Raw genomic sequence first — 15,595 nt, 5'->3', positions numbered from 1 at the left:
GGTCTGTGAGCAAAGAGCAGGCGGCAGGTCCAGGGTCTGTGAGTAAAGAGCAGGCAGAGGGTCCAGTGCCTGTGAGTAAAGAGCAGGCTGCAGCTTCAGGGCCTGTGAGTAAAGAACAGGCAGCAGGTACAGGGTCTGTGAGTAAAGAGCAGGCATAGGATCCAGGGTCTGTAAGTAAAGAGCAGACAGCGGATTCAGGGTCTGTGAGTAAAGAGCAGACAGCGGATTCAGGGTCTGTGAGTAAAGAACAGGCAGCAGGAACAGGGTCTGTGAGTAAAGAGCAGGCAGAGGGTCCAGGGTCTGTAAGTAAAGAACAGGCAGCAGGTGCAGGGTCTGTAAGTAAATAGCAGGCAGAGAGTCCAGGGTCTGTAAGTAAAGAACAGGCAGCAGGTACAAGGTCTGTGAGTAAAGAACAGGCAGCAGGAACAGGGTCTGTGAGCTAAGAGCAGGCGGTGGGTACAGGGTCTGTGAGTAAAGAGCAGGCAGCGAGTCCAGGGTCTGTGAGCTAAGAGCAGTCGGCGGGTACAGAGTCTGTGAGTAAAGAGCAGGCAGCGGGTCTGGGGTCTGTGAGTAAAGAGCAGGTGGCGGGTCCAGGGTCTGTGAGGAAAGAGCAGGCAGCGGGTCCAGGGTCTGTGAGCTAAGAGCAGGCGGCGGGTACAGAGTCTGTGAGTGAAGAGCAGGCAGCGGGTCTGAAGTCAGTGAGTAAAGAGCAGGTGGCGGGTCCAGGGTCTGTGAGTAAAGAGCAGGCAGCGGGTCCAGGGTCTGTGAGCTAAGAGCAGGTGGGGGTACAGGGTCTGTGAGTAAAGAGCAGGCAGCGGGTACAGGGTCTGTGAGTAAAGAACAGGCAGCAGGTACAGGGTCTGTGAGTAAATAGCAGGCAGAGGGTCCAGGGTCTGTAAGTAAAGAACAAGCAGCAGGTACAGGGCCTGTGAGTAAAGAGCAGGCAGAGGATCCAGGGTCTGTAAGTAAAGAGCAGACAGCGGATTCAGGGTCTGTGAGTAAATAGCAAGCAGCGGGTACAGGACCTGTGAGTAAAGAGCAGGCTGCATCTACAGGGCCTTTGAGTAAAGAGCAGGCGGCGGGTCCAGGGTCTGTGAGTAAAGAGCAGGCAGAGGGTCCAGGGTCTGTGAGTAAAGAGCAGGCTGCAGATACAGGGCCTGTGAGTAAAGAGCAGGCGACGGGTACAGGGTCTGTGAGTAAAGAACAGGCAGCAGGTACAGGGTCTGTGAGTAAAGAGCAGGCAGAGGGTCCAGGGTCTGTGAGTAAAGAACAGGCAGCAGGTACAGGGTATGTGAGTAAAGAGCTGGCAGAGGGTCCAGGGTCTGTACGTAAAGAGCAGGCAGGGGATTCAGGATCTGTGAGTAAAGAGCAGGCAGAGGGTCCTTGTCTGTAAGTAAAGAACAGGCAGCAGGTGCAGGGTCTGTAAGTAAATAGAAGGCAGAGAGTCCAGGGTCTGTAAGTAAAGAACAGACAGCAGGTACAGGGTCTGTGAGTAAAGAACAGGCAGCAGGAACAGGGTCTGTGAGCTAAGAGCAGGCGGTGGGTACAGGGTCTGTGAGTAAAGAGCAGGCAGCGAGTCCAGGGTCTGTGAGCTAAGAGCAGTCGGCGGGTACAGAGTCTGTGAGTAAAGAGCAGGCAGCGGGTCTGGGGTCTGTGAGTAAAGAGCAGGTGGCGGGTCCAGGGTCTGTGAGGAAAGAGCAGGCAGCGGGTCCAGGGTCTGTGAGCTAAGAGCAGGCGGCAGGTACAGAGTCTGTGAGTGAAGAGCAGGCAGCGGGTCTGAAGTCAGTGAGTAAAGAGCAGGTGGCGGGTCCAGGGTCTGTAAGTAAAGAACACGCAGCAGGTACAGGGCCTGTGAGTAAAGAGCAGGCAGAGGATCCAGGGTCTGTAAGTAAAGAGCAGACAGCGGATTCAGGGTCTGTGAGTAAATAGCAAGCAGCGGGTACAGGACCTGTGAGTAAAGAGCAGGCTGCATCTACAGGGCCTTTGAGTAAAGAGCAGGCGGCGGGTCCAGGGTCTGTGAGTAAAGAGCAGGCAGAGGGTCCAGGGTCTGTGAGTAAAGAGCAGGCTGCAGATACAGGGCCTGTGAGTAAAGAGCAGGCGACGGGTACAGGGTCTGTGAGTAAAGAACAGGCAGCAGGTACAGGGTCTGTGAGTAAAGAGCAGGCAGAGGGTCCAGGGTCTGTGAGTAAAGAACAGGCAGCAGGTACAGGGTATGTGAGTAAAGAGCTGGCAGAGGGTCCAGGGTCTGTACGTAAAGAGCAGGCAGGGGATTCAGGATCTGTGAGTAAAGAGCAGGCAGAGGGTCCTTGTCTGTAAGTAAAGAACAGGCAGCAGGTGCAGGGTCTGTAAGTAAATAGAAGGCAGAGAGTCCAGGGTCTGTAAGTAAAGAACAGACAGCAGGTACAGGGTCTGTGAGTAAAGAACAGGCAGCAGGAACAGGGTCTGTGAGCTAAGAGCAGGCGGTGGGTACAGGGTCTGTGAGTAAAGAGCAGGCAGCGAGTCCAGGGTCTGTGAGCTAAGAGCAGTCGGCGGGTACAGAGTCTGTGAGTAAAGAGCAGGCAGCGGGTCTGGGGTCTGTGAGTAAAGAGCAGGTGGCGGGTCCAGGGTCTGTGAGGAAAGAGCAGGCAGCGGGTCCAGGGTCTGTGAGCTAAGAGCAGGCGGCAGGTACAGAGTCTGTGAGTGAAGAGCAGGCAGCGGGTCTGAAGTCAGTGAGTAAAGAGCAGGTGGCGGGTCCAGGGTCTGTGAGTAAAGAGCAGGCAGCGGGTCCAGGGTCTGTGAGCTAAGAGCAGGTGGGGGTACAGGGTCTGTGAGTAAAGAGCAGGCAGCGGGTACAGGGTCTGTGAGTAAAGAACAGGCAGCAGGTACAGGGTCTGTGAGTAAAGAGCAGGCAGAGGTTCCAGGGTCTGTAAGTAAAGAACAGGCAGCAGGTACAGGGTCTGTGAGTAAATAGCAGGCAGAGGGTCCAGGGTCTGTAAGTAAAGAACAAGCAGCAGGTACAGGGCCTGTGAGTAAAGAGCAGGCAGAGGATCCAGGGTCTGTAAGTAAAGAGCAGACAGCAGATTCAGGGTCTGTGAGTAAATAGCAAGCAGCGGGTACAGGACCTGTGAGTAAAGAGCAGGCTGCATCTACAGGGCCTTTGAGTAAAGAGCAGGCGGCGGGTCCAGGGTCTGTGAGTAAAGAGCAGGCAGAGGGTCCAGGGTCTGTGAGTAAAGAACAGGCAGCAGGTCCAGGGTCTGTGAGTAAAGAGCAGGCGACGGGTACAGGGTCTGTGAGTAAAGAACAGGCAGCAGGTACAGGGTCTGTGAGTAAAGAGCAGGCAGAGGGTCCAGGGTCTGTGAGTAAAGAACAGGCAGCAGGTACAGGGTATGTGAGTAAAGAGCTGGTAGAGGGTCCAGGGTCTGTACGTAAAGAGCAGGCAGGGGATTCAGGGTCTGTGAGTAAAGAGCAGGCAGCGGGTACAGGGTCTGTGAGTAAAGAACAGGTAGCAGGTACAGGGTCTGTGAGTAAAGAGCAGGCAGAGGGTCCAGGGTCTGTAAGTAAAGAACAGGCAGCAGGTACAGGGTCTGTGAGCAAAGAGCAGGCAGAGGGTCCAGGGTCTGTGAGTAAAGAACAGGCAGCAGGTACAGGGTATGTGAGTAAAGAGCTGGCAGAGGGTCCAGGGTCTGTGAGTAAAGAACAGGCAGCAGGTCCAGGGTCTGTGAGTAAAGAGCAGGCAGAGGGTCCAGGGTCTGTAAGTAAAGAGCAGACAGCGGATTCAGGGTCTGTGAGTAAAGAGCAGGCAGCGGGTACAGGGTCTGTGAGTAAAGAACAGGTAGCAGGTACAGGGTCTGTGAGTAAAGAGCAGGCAGAGGGTCCAGGGTCTGTAAGTAAAGAACAGGCAGCAGGTACAGGGTCTGTGAGCAAAGAGCAGGTGGCGGGTCAAAGGTCTGTGAGTAAAGAGCAGGCAGAGGGTCCAGTGCCTGTGATTAAAGAGCAGGCAGCTAATACAGGGTCTGTGTGTAAAGAGCGGCCGGCGTGTCCAGGGTCTGTGAGTAATGAGCAGGTGGTGGGTACGGGGTCTGTAAGTAAAGAACAGGCAGCGAATACAGGGTCTTTGAGTAAAGAGCAGGCAGCCGATACAGGACCTGTGAGTAAAGAGCAGGCTGCAGATACAGGGCCTGTGAGTAAAGAGCAGGCGACGGGTACAGGGTCTGTGAGTAAAGAACAGGCAGCAGGTACAGGGTCTGTGAGTAAAGAGCAGGCAGAGGGTCCAGGGTCTGTGAGTAAAGAACAGGCAGCAGGTACAGGGTATGTGAGTAAAGAGCAGGCAGAGGGTCCAGGGTCTGTAAGTAAAGAGCAGGCAGGGGATTCAGGGTCTGTGAGTAAAGAGAAGGCAGCAGGTACAGGGTCTGTGAGTAAAGAACAGGCAGCAGGTACAGGGTCTGTGAGTAAAGAGCAGGCAGAGGGTCCAGCGTCTGTAAGTAAAGAACAGGCAGCAGGTGCAGGGTCTGTAAGGAAATAGCAGGTAGAGGGTCCAGGGTCTGTAAGTAAAGAACAGGCAGCAGGTACAGGGTCTGTGAGTAAAGGGCAGGCAGAGGGTCCAGGGTCTGTAAGTAAAGAGCAGACAGCGGATTCAGGGTCTGTGAGTAAAGAGCAGGCAGCGGGTACAGGGTCTGAGAGTAAAGAGCAGGTGGCGGGTCCAGGGTCTGTGAGTAAAGAGCAGGCAGAGGGTCCAGGGTCTGTAAGTAAAGAACAGGCAGCAGGCACAGGGTCTGTGAGTAAAGAGCAGGCAGCGTGTCCAGGTTCTGTGAGCTAAGAGCAGGCGGCGGGTACAGGGTCTGTGAGTAAAGAGCAGGTGGCAGATAAAGGGTCTGTGAGTAAAGAGCAGGCCGCGGTTCCATGGTCTGTGAGCTTAGACCAGGCAGCGGGTACAGGGTCTGTGAGTAAAGAGCAGGTGGCGTGTACAGGGTCTGTGAGTAAAGAGCAAGCAGCGAATACAGGGTCTGTGAGTAAAGAGCAGGCAGCGAATACAGGGTCTGTGAGTAAAGAGCAGGCAGCGGATACAGGACCTGTGAGTAAAGAGCAGGCTGCAGCTTCAGGGCCTGTGAGTAAAGAGCAGGCGGCAGGTCCAGGGTCTGTGAGTAAAGAGCAGGCAGAGGGTCCAGTGCCTGTGAGTAAAGAGCAGGCTGCAGCTTCAGGGCCTGTGAGTAAAGAACAGGCAGCAGGTACAGGGTCTGTGAGTAAAGAGCAGGCATAGGATCCAGGGTCTGTAAGTAAAGAGCAGACAGCGGATTCAGGGTCTGTGAGTAAAGAGCAGACAGCGGATTCAGGGTCTGTGAGTAAAGAACAGGCAGCAGGAACAGGGTCTGTGAGTAAAGAGCAGGCCTCGGGTCCAGGGTCTGTAAGTAAAGAACAGGCAGCAGGTGCAGGGTCTGTAAGTAAATAGCAGGCAGAGAGTCCAGGGTCTGTAAGTAAAGAACAGGCAGCAGGTACAAGGTCTGTGAGTAAAGAACAGGCAGCAGGAACAGGGTCTGTGAGCTAAGAGCAGGCGGTGGGAACAGGGTCTGTGAGTAAAGAGCAGGCAGCGAGTCCAGGGTCTGTGAGCTAAGAGCAGTCGGCGGGTACAGAGTCTGTGAGTAAAGAGCAGGCAGCGGGTCTGGGGTCTGTGAGTAAAGAGCAGGTGGCGGGTCCAGGGTCTGTGAGGAAAGAGCAGGCAGCGGGTCCAGGGTCTGTGAGCTAAGAGCAGGCGGCGGGTACAGAGTCTGTGAGTGAAGAGCAGGCAGCGGGTCTGAAGTCAGTGAGTAAAGAGCAGGTGGCGGGTCCAGGGTCTGTGAGTAAAGAGCAGGCAGCGGGTCCAGGGTCTGTGAGCTAAGAGCAGGTGGGGGTACAGGGTCTGTGAGTAAAGAGCAGGCAGCGGGTACAGGGTCTGTGAGTAAAGAACAGGCAGCAGGTACAGGGTCTGTGAGTAAATAGCAGGAACAGGGTCCAGGGTCTGTAAGTAAAGAACAAGCAGCAGGTACAGGGCCTGTGAGTAAAGAGCAGGCAGAGGATCCAGGGTCTGTAAGTAAAGAGCAGACAGCGGATTCAGGGTCTGTGAGTAAATAGCAAGCAGCGGGTACAGGACCTGTGAGTAAAGAGCAGGCTGCATCTACAGGGCCTTTGAGTAAAGAGCAGGCGGCGGGTCCAGGGTCTGTGAGTAAAGAGCAGGCAGAGGGTCCAGGGTCTGTGAGTAAAGAGCAGGCTGCAGATACAGGGCCTGTGAGTAAAGAGCAGGCGACGGGTACAGGGTCTGTGAGTAAAGAACAGGCAGCAGGTACAGGGTCTGTGAGTAAAGAGCAGGCAGAGGGTCCAGGGTCTGTGAGTAAAGAACAGGCAGCAGGTACAGGGTATGTGAGTAAAGAGCTGGCAGAGGGTCCAGGGTCTGTACGTAAAGAGCAGGCAGGGGATTCAGGATCTGTGAGTAAAGAGCAGGCAGAGGGTCCTTGTCTGTAAGTAAAGAACAGGCAGCAGGTGCAGGGTCTGTAAGTAAATAGAAGGCAGAGAGTCCAGGGTCTGTAAGTAAAGAACAGACAGCAGGTACAGGGTCTGTGAGTAAAGAACAGGCAGCAGGAACAGGGTCTGTGAGCTAAGAGCAGGCGGTGGGTACAGGGTCTGTGAGTAAAGAGCAGGCAGCGAGTCCAGGGTCTGTGAGCTAAGAGCAGTCGGCGGGTACAGAGTCTGTGAGTAAAGAGCAGGCAGCGGGTCTGGGGTCTGTGAGTAAAGAGCAGGTGGCGGGTCCAGGGTCTGTGAGGAAAGAGCAGGCAGCGGGTCCAGGGTCTGTGAGCTAAGAGCAGGCGGCAGGTACAGAGTCTGTGAGTGAAGAGCAGGCAGCGGGTCTGCAGTCAGTGAGTAAAGAGCAGGTGGCGGGTCCAGGGTCTGTGAGTAAAGAGCAGGCAGCGGGTCCAGGGTCTGTGAGCTAAGAGCAGGTGGGGGTACAGGGTCTGTGAGTAAAGAGCAGGCAGCGGGTACAGGGTCTGTGAGTAAAGAACAGGCAGCAGGTACAGGGTCTGTGAGTAAAGAGCAGGCAGAGGTTCCAGGGTCTGTAAGTAAAGAACAGGCAGCAGGTACAGGGTCTGTGAGTAAATAGCAGGCAGAGGGTCCAGGGTCTGTAAGTAAAGAACAAGCAGCAGGTACAGGGCCTGTGAGTAAAGACCAGGCAGAGGATCCAGGGTCTGTAAGTAAAGAGCAGACAGCAGATTCAGGGTCTGTGAGTAAATAGCAAGCAACGGGTACAGGACCTGTGAGTAAAGAGCAGGCTGCATCTACAGGGCCTTTGAGTAAAGAGCAGGCGGCGGGTCCAGGGTCTGTGAGTAAAGAGCAGGCAGAGGGTCCAGGGTCTGTGAGTAAAGAACAGGCAGCAGGTCCAGGGTCTGTGAGTAAAGAGCAGGCAGAGGGTCCAGGGTCTGTAAGTAAAGAGCAGACAGCGGATTCAGGGTCTGTGAGTAAAGAGCAGGCAGCGGGTACAGGGTCTGTGAGTAAAGAACAGGTAGCAGGTACAGGGTCTGTGAGTAAAGAGCAGGCAGAGGGTCCAGGGTCTGTAAGTAAAGAACAGGCAGCAGGTACAGGGTCTGTGAGCAAAGAGCAGGTGGCGGGTCAAAGGTCTGTGAGTAAAGAGCAGGCAGAGGGTCCAGTGCCTGTGATTAAAGAGCAGGCAGCTAATACAGGGCCTGTGTGTAAAGAGCGGCCGGCGTGTCCAGGGTCTGTGAGTAATGAGCAGGTGGTGGGTACGGGGTCTGTAAGTAAAGAACAGGCAGCGAATACAGGGTCTTTGAGTAAAGAGCAGGCAGCGGATACAGGACCTGTGAGTAAAGAGCAGGCTGCAGATACAGGGCCTGTGAGTAAAGAGCAGGCGACGGGTACAGGGTCTGTGAGTAAAGAACAGGCAGCAGGTACAGGGTCTGTGAGTAAAGAGCAGGCAGAGGGTCCAGGGTCTGTGAGTAAAGAACAGGCAGCAGGTACAGGGTATGTGAGTAAAGAGCAGGCAGAGGGTCCAGGGTCTGTAAGTAAAGAGCAGGCAGGGGATTCAGGGTCTGTGAGTAAAGAGAAGGCAGCAGGTACAGGGTCTGTGAGTAAAGAACAGGCAGCAGGTACAGGGTCTGTGAGTAAAGAGCAGGCAGAGGGTCCAGCGTCTGTAAGTAAAGAACAGGCAGCAGGTGCAGGGTCTGTAAGGAAATAGCAGGTAGAGGGTCCAGGGTCTGTAAGTAAAGAACAGGCAGCAGGTACAGGGTCTGTGAGTAAAGGGCAGGCAGAGGGTCCAGGGTCTGTAAGTAAAGAGCAGACAGCGGATTCAGGGTCTGTGAGTAAAGAGCAGGCAGCGGGTACAGGGTCTGAGAGTAAAGAGCAGGTGGCGGGTCCAGGGTCTGTGAGTAAAGAGCAGGCAGAGGGTCCAGGGTCTGTAAGTAAAGAACAGGCAGCAGGCACAGGGTCTGTGAGTAAAGAGCAGGCAGCGTGTCCAGGTTCTGTGAGCTAAGAGCAGGCGGCGGGTACAGGGTCTGTGAGTAAAGAGCAGGTGGCAGATAAAGGGTCTGTGAGTAAAGAGCAGGCCGCGGTTCCATGGTCTGTGAGCTTAGACCAGGCAGCGGGTACAGGGTCTGTGAGTAAAGAGCAGGTGGCGTGTACAGGGTCTGTGAGTAAAGAGCAGGCAGCGAATACAGGGTCTGTGAGTAAAGAGCAGGCAGCGAATACAGGGTCTGTGAGTAAAGAGCAGGCAGCGGATACAGGACCTGTGAGTAAAGAGCAGGCTGCAGCTTCAGGGCCTGTGAGTAAAGAGCAGGCGGCAGGTCCAGGGTCTGTGAGTAAAGAGCAGGCAGAGGGTCCAGTGCCTGTGAGTAAAGAGCAGGCTGCAGCTTCAGGGCCTGTGAGTAAAGAACAGGCAGCAGGTACAGGGTCTGTGAGTAAAGAGCAGGCATAGGATCCAGGGTCTGTAAGTAAAGAGCAGACAGCGGATTCAGGGTCTCTGAGTAAAGAGCAGACAGCGGATTCAGGGTCTGTGAGTAAAGAACAGGCAGCAGGAACAGGGTCTGTGAGTAAAGAGCAGACAGCGGATTCAGGGTCTGTGAGTAAAGAGCAGGCAGCGGGTACAGGGTCTGAGAGTAAAGAGCAGGTGGCGGGTCCAGGGTCTGTGAGTAAAGAGCAGGCAGAGGGTCCAGGGTCTGTAAGTAAAGAACAGGCAGCAGGCACAGGGTCTGTGAGTAAAGAGCAGGCAGCGTGTCCAGGTTCTGTGAGCTAAGAGCAGGCGGCGGGTACAGGGTCTGTGAGTAAAGAGCAGGTGGCAGATAAAGGGTCTGTGAGTAAAGAGCAGGCCGCGGTTCCATGGTCTGTGAGCTTAGACCAGGCAGCGGGTACAGGGTCTGTGAGTAAAGAGCAGGTGGCGTGTACAGGGTCTGTGAGTAAAGAGCAGGCAGCGAATACAGGGTCTGTGAGTAAAGAGCAGGCAGCGAATACAGGGTCTGTGAGTAAAGAGCAGGCAGCGGATACAGGACCTGTGAGTAAAGAGCAGGCTGCAGCTTCAGGGCCTGTGAGTAAAGAGCAGGCGGCAGGTCCAGGGTCTGTGAGTAAAGAGCAGGCAGAGGGTCCAGTGCCTGTGAGTAAAGAGCAGGCTGCAGCTTCAGGGCCTGTGAGTAAAGAACAGGCAGCAGGTACAGGGTCTGTGAGTAAAGAGCAGGCATAGGATCCAGGGTCTGTAAGTAAAGAGCAGACAGCGGATTCAGGGTCTCTGAGTAAAGAGCAGACAGCGGATTCAGGGTCTGTGAGTAAAGAACAGGCAGCAGGAACAGGGTCTGTGAGTAAAGAGCAGGCCTCGGGTCCAGGGTCTGTAAGTAAAGAACAGGCAGCAGGTGCAGGGTCTGTGAGTAAAGAACAGGCAGCAGGAACAGGGTCTGTGAGCTAAGAGCAGGCGGTGGGTACAGGGTCTGTGAGTAAAGAGCAGGCAGCGAGTCCAGGGTCTGTGAGCTAAGAGCAGTCGGCGGGTACAGAGTCTGTGAGTAAAGAGCAGGCAGCGGGTCTGGGGTCTGTGAGTAAAGAGCAGGTGGCGGGTCCAGGGTCTGTGAGGAAAGAGCAGGCAGCGGGTCCAGGGTCTGTGAGCTAAGAGCAAGCGGCGGGTACAGAGTCTGTGAGGAAAGAGCAGGCAGCGGGTCCAGGGTCTGTGAGCTAAGAGCAAGCGGCGGGTACAGAGTCTGTGAGTGAAGAGCAGGCAGCGGGTCTGAAGTCAGTGAGTAAAGAGCAGGTGGCGGGTCCAGGGTCTGTGAGTAAAGAGCAGGCAGCGGGTCCAGGGTCTGTGAGCTAAGAGCAGGTGGGGGTACAGGGTCTGTAAGTAAAGAACAGGCAGCAGGTACAGGGTCTGTGAGTAAATAGCAGGCAGAGGGTCCAGGGTCTGTAAGTAAAGAACAAGCAGCAGGTACAGGGCCTGTGAGTAAAGAGCAGGCAGAGGATCCAGGGTCTGTAAGTAAAAACCAGACAGCGGATTCAGGGTCTGTGAGTAAATAGCAAGCAGCGGGTACAGGACCTGTGAGTAAAGAGCAGGCTGCATCTACAGGGCCTTTGAGTAAAGAGCAGGCGGCGGGTCCAGGGTCTGTGAGTAAAGAGCAGGCAGAGGGTCCAGGGTCTGTGAGTAAAGAACAGGCAGCAGGTACAGGGTCTGTGAGTAAAGAGCAGGCAGAGGGTCCAGGGTCTGTAAGTAAAGAGCAGACAGCGGATTCAGGGTCTGTGAGTACAGAGCAGGCAGCGGGTACAGGGTCTGTGAGTAAAGAACAGGTAGCAGGTACAGGGTCTGTGAGTAAAGAGCAGGCAGAGGGTCCAGGGTCTGTAAGTAAAGAACAGGCAGCAGGTACAGGGTCTGTGAGCAAAGAGCAGGTGGCGGGTCAAAGGTCTGTGAGTAAAGAGCAGGCAGAGGGTCCAGTGCCTGTGAGTAAAGAGCAGGCAGCTAATACAGGGTCTGTGTGTAAAGAGCGGCCGGCGTGTCCAGGGTCTGTGAGTAATGAGCAGGTGGTGGGTACGGGGTCTGTAAGTAAAGAACAGGCAGCGAATACAGGGTCTGTGAGTAAAGAGCAGGCAGCGGATACAGGACCTGTGAGTAAAGAGCAGGCTGCAGATACAGGGCCTGTGAGTAAAGAGCAGGTGACGGGTACAGGGTCTGTAAGTAAAGAACAGGCAGCAGGTATTTATTTATCTTTTTATTTTTGCAATTTATTAAGCGCAGCGATTGCCCATGGGCGTCTTGGCGCTATAACTTTCAGTAATAAAAAGGTGAGAGTATAACAAATACAGAAGGCATGATATTGGTTAAACAACCAGGTTTTTAATAATTTTCTAAACTGAAAAAGAGATTGACTTAATTTGATATGTGGTGGGAGCGTATTCCACATTTTAGCTGCTGATACCACAAAACGTCTGTCTCCCCAAGACACCGTTTTTGTGCGTGGGACAGTAATTTGTAAACTGGTCGCGGATCTTAAAGATCTGGTAGGTTGATATAAAATTAGTTGATCTTGAAAAACTTGTGGGCCTTGTTTATTTAGTGCTTTGAAAGTGAGACATAAAGTCTTGAATTTGATCCTATTCTTAACAGTAAGCCAATGATAATCCCTGATGGTTTGGCTAATAGAAGCAAATTTAGGAGTGTTGGAAAGCAATCTCGCCGCATTTTGGATTGACTGCATTTTTGCTATCACCCATGCTTGAGCATTTGCAAAGAGGCCATTACAATAGTCCAGAGAAGATAGAACTAAAGTACTTACCACCGTTTTAGCAGCATTTTCAGGTAGGAACGGGATGACCTTTTTGACAATCCTTAATTTCTGAAATGCAGTTGAGGCCATCCGATTTGCATGAGAGGCGAAATTAAGTTTGTCATCAAAGACAATGCCTAAGTTCCTGACTTTAGATGCCGGAGTCGGCAACGCTCCCATGGATGGAGGCCACCAGACGGATGACCACTCAGGGAACAATTTCCCAAAGATGATCACCTCAGTCTTCTCAGAGTTTAATTTTAGACAATTCTCGGCCATCCAATCTCTAACTGCCAACATACCGACCTGGAACCTTGCCGGTACCTCCTCCCCATCGTTCTTAATGGCAAGAACAAGCTGGGTATCGTCCGCATAAGAGGTCAGGCTCATCTGGTGTTGTTTAATAACCCTCGCTAAGTCCGACACATAGATATTAAAGAGTGTCGGACTTAGTGATGAGCCCTGTGGAACCCCACAAGGTAATGCCAGACTAGCAGATTTAAAAGGGCCTAGCGTCACCACCTGTGTTCTGCCTGATAGAAAGGATGCAAGCAGATTCTTGGCTTTTTCTTGAATGCCTAGATTTCCCACACGGTCAATCAAAATAGAATGATTGACCGTGTCGAAGGCCGCCGAGAGGTCCAGCAGTATTAATACTGCTGTCCCACCTTGATCTTTAATGACTCTGATGTCATCAGCGGCTTTAATTAAGGCCGTCTCCGTGCCATGAAACTTACGGAAACCAAATTGTGTATTATCGAGCAATTTATGTTGTTCAATGTATTCTGCCAGCTGGTAGTTTATAGCTTTCTCCAAAATTTTTGCGAGAAATGGAAGCCCAGCAATTGGTCTGTAGTTTTTCAACTCCTCTTTATCTAGCGAAGGTTTCTTAAGAAGAGGTTTAATTATTGTGTTTTTTAAGCTGTCTGGATAAATCCCTGTTCTGAATACAGTGTTACAAACTAAGGTAACAGTCTCTATAATTGTTTCCAGGCCTGGGAGAAGAATTTTTGGGGGACAAGGATCCAATGCCGATCCTGATTTTATTTGTTGTATGATGATCCTCATGAGTGCAGTATCTATATCCTTGAATTGGTCCAAGGAACAGTTCAACCGATCATGATTACAAAAATTAATATCTACCTTATCCTTGGACGTGAACTCCGCGTAGATATCATTTACTTTAGTAAAAAAGAATTTAGCTAAAGAGTCGCAAAAACTCTGCGAAGAGGGGGGGACTAGAACTACTGCTTTACCTGCCAACTGCTGTACTACTCCAAACAATTGTTTGCTGGAGTTCTTGGCATTCTCTATTTGTTGAGCATAGAACTTTTTTTTCGCCTCGTTAATCATTTTTTTTATAACAGTGTAGAATGTCTGTATATTTCCTTCTGCTCTCGTTGTCATAGGATCTACGCCAGCGACGTTCCTGAGTTCTACATTGCTGCTTTTTTTGTTATCAAACGTTTATTAATTTTTTAACAGGTCGTGCAAGAGGCAATACACAGCTTATGCGCCTACAACCTTATAGGACGGCAGCGAACAGTTTACACACAGCAGAGAGCAAGTTCAGAGTCAGGGAAGCCTGGGGGACCCAATGATGCCCCGGAGGCAGTTCTATGAGCAGGCGGTTCCTAGCCAGGATTCCCCGTAGAGGCCCTATACCCTGCGCGGGCCCTCCATCGGACAAGAGAGTGTATAACATTACAATATTCGCCAAGCTAAGGCAACCTAGTCGAACAGCACCAAGCTCACCCTTAGGGGCCAATGGTCCTATCATTTTAGAGACTTCACTTGGCACCATTGCCATGCATTTCCCTGTGAGCGCATCTGTATTCACATGCAGTTTGTCTCGTATATTATACAGTTTGATCACGGCAAGCAGTGCATCTTTACGTATCGCGCCCGTCAAACGGACAGCGTGTAGGGATACCCTCCATCATGTCCTCCATGATTCCCCATTTATAGCCTGCAGTGAGTATAGCATGAGAGGGCTGGCAACCGCCAAGCTCTTTGTGGCATAGGCCCGGTAGTATCCAACAGGGTCGTATCGGGTATTGCATAGGGCAGCAACCAGCATGCAAGTCATGGCACAGTAACAACAGATTAGGAACCACTCCGTCTTCCCCGTGCTGTGTTCGTGCTAAAGCTATCCACCACCGCACCTGCATCAAATAGATAGAAAAGAGGCAACCAACCAACTAATGGGGAAGGGAGACAGAACAAAGGGGTAAGAAGGAGGGGGTGTGGAGTCTAGGGGCGGAGGTTCAGCATGGGGGGGGGGGAGTGCGGGTCCCATCAGTACCACAGGGCATAGGCCGGAGGTCAAGGCCACCTAGGGGCGGGTTCTCCCCTAACCCGGGGGTGTCTGGAAGAGTCGGAGACCCCTAATTGTTTGCCTGTCTCCATAAATTCCCTGGCTCGGTAGGGTCCACTACATCATCGAAGAGCTTCAGGGCTCGGAGCCGTGGAGGCTGCAGTCTTGTATGCTCTAGTCTCCCTAAATGGTCGATCAAGGGCTGCCAACGCTGGCGATACTTGGTATCGCGGAGGTGAAGACCTGCCGCGAGGAACTCCATCGCCACCACATGCCACAGGCGGGTAAACCATACATTGATTGAGGGTGTGTCGGGTTTCTTCCAATAGAGAGCCACTGTTTGTTTCGCAGCACCCAGCATGTGGAAGCTAAGGTGTCGGTCACGGCCCGTCATGGCCTGTAGAGTCGTCGGCCGAAGACCCAAGAGTACCACCAGCGGGTCCTCCGGGAGAGGATACCCTAAAACCTTTTTTATGTGGCTGAGGACTTCCTTCCAAAAGGTGATCAGGAGAGGGCATGTCCACCAAACGTGGATGAAATCTCCCGTCGCCTGAGTGCAGCGCCAGCATAGGGGGGATGTCGTGGCCGCCTGCGCCAAGGAAAAGCCCTGTATCCAATGGCGTAGTTGTATATACTGGAATTTGTCCCTCTCCGTAAGCCCAAACTCCAGCTTGCATTGAGCGAAGGTTTTGAGACAGTCCCCAATGAACAGGTCACGGATCGTCCTGCAGCCGGTTTCCGTCCAATTCGCGAAATAGGGAGGGCGATCCGCCGGCGGGAACTGCGGATTACGTGCTAGCGGGGTGTGGGGAGACGGGAAAGTGGTCAGGCCCCGACGAACTGCCACCTTGTCCCAGATTTCAAGGACCGTTTTGGTAGGAACCGCCATGTAAGCACTACGGTGACGAGCCTCCCGGGGTAACCAGGCATGATCCCAGAGTGGACGACAAGTGACTGCCCGATCCATGTGGAACCACACCTTTTCACTCTCCCACGCTCCCCATTCCAATACATAGCGGAGGTGGGACGCCCAGTAGTAATCTAAAAGGTTGGGGCAAGCCAGCCCTCCCCGATCCCGAGGGAGTTTCAGGATCCTATTGGAAAAGCGGGGCTTCTTCCCCCCCCACATGAATGTGGTGAGGTCACGCTGCAGCCCCTGGATGTGGTGTTCCGGAATAGGAGTCGGCAAGGTTTGGAAGAGGTATAGTATCTTCGGCAAGATAGACATTTTAACCGTGTTCAGCCTGCCAAGCCAGGAGAGGGGCAGGGCCTTCCATGTTCGGAGGTCGGCCAAGACTGAGAGTTTGTATTCCTGCCAGTTGGCCTGCGTCCAAGTATCCAGGTCCGGAGTTAGGTTAAGACCCAGGTACCGTACCGACTTGCTCGCCCATTGGTACGGAACAGAGGCCTGGATCGCCGCAAGTTCCCCGTCCGGAATCGTAAGGTTAAGGGCCCAGGACTTCGTGTGATTGATTTTCAGCCCAGAGGCACTTTCAAAGGTTCGGAGTAACGAGTGGACCGCTGGCAGCGAGCG

General features: G+C 53.0%; 1 protein-coding gene across 1 annotated transcript in view; it reads left to right on the top strand.

Moving 5' to 3' along the window:
• The window catches only part of LOC146797187 (uncharacterized), a 42,760-nt gene extending 29,393 nt beyond the window's left edge, over positions 1-13,367 (top strand). Inside the window, exon 3 of the mRNA XM_085631508.1 lies at positions 13,230-13,367. Within this exon, the coding sequence (XP_085487634.1) occupies positions 13,230-13,367 (138 nt within the window). The remainder of the gene's footprint in view (positions 1-13,229) is intronic.
• Positions 13,368-15,595: the final 2,228 nt, after the last annotated feature.

Source organism: Triturus cristatus, chromosome 10 (genome assembly GCF_964204655.1).
Source record: "Triturus cristatus chromosome 10, aTriCri1.1, whole genome shotgun sequence".
Taxonomy (NCBI): domain Eukaryota; kingdom Metazoa; phylum Chordata; class Amphibia; order Caudata; family Salamandridae; genus Triturus; species Triturus cristatus.
The sequence above is the reverse complement of the archived record's forward strand: the minus strand, read 5'-3'. Positions and strand labels throughout refer to the sequence as shown.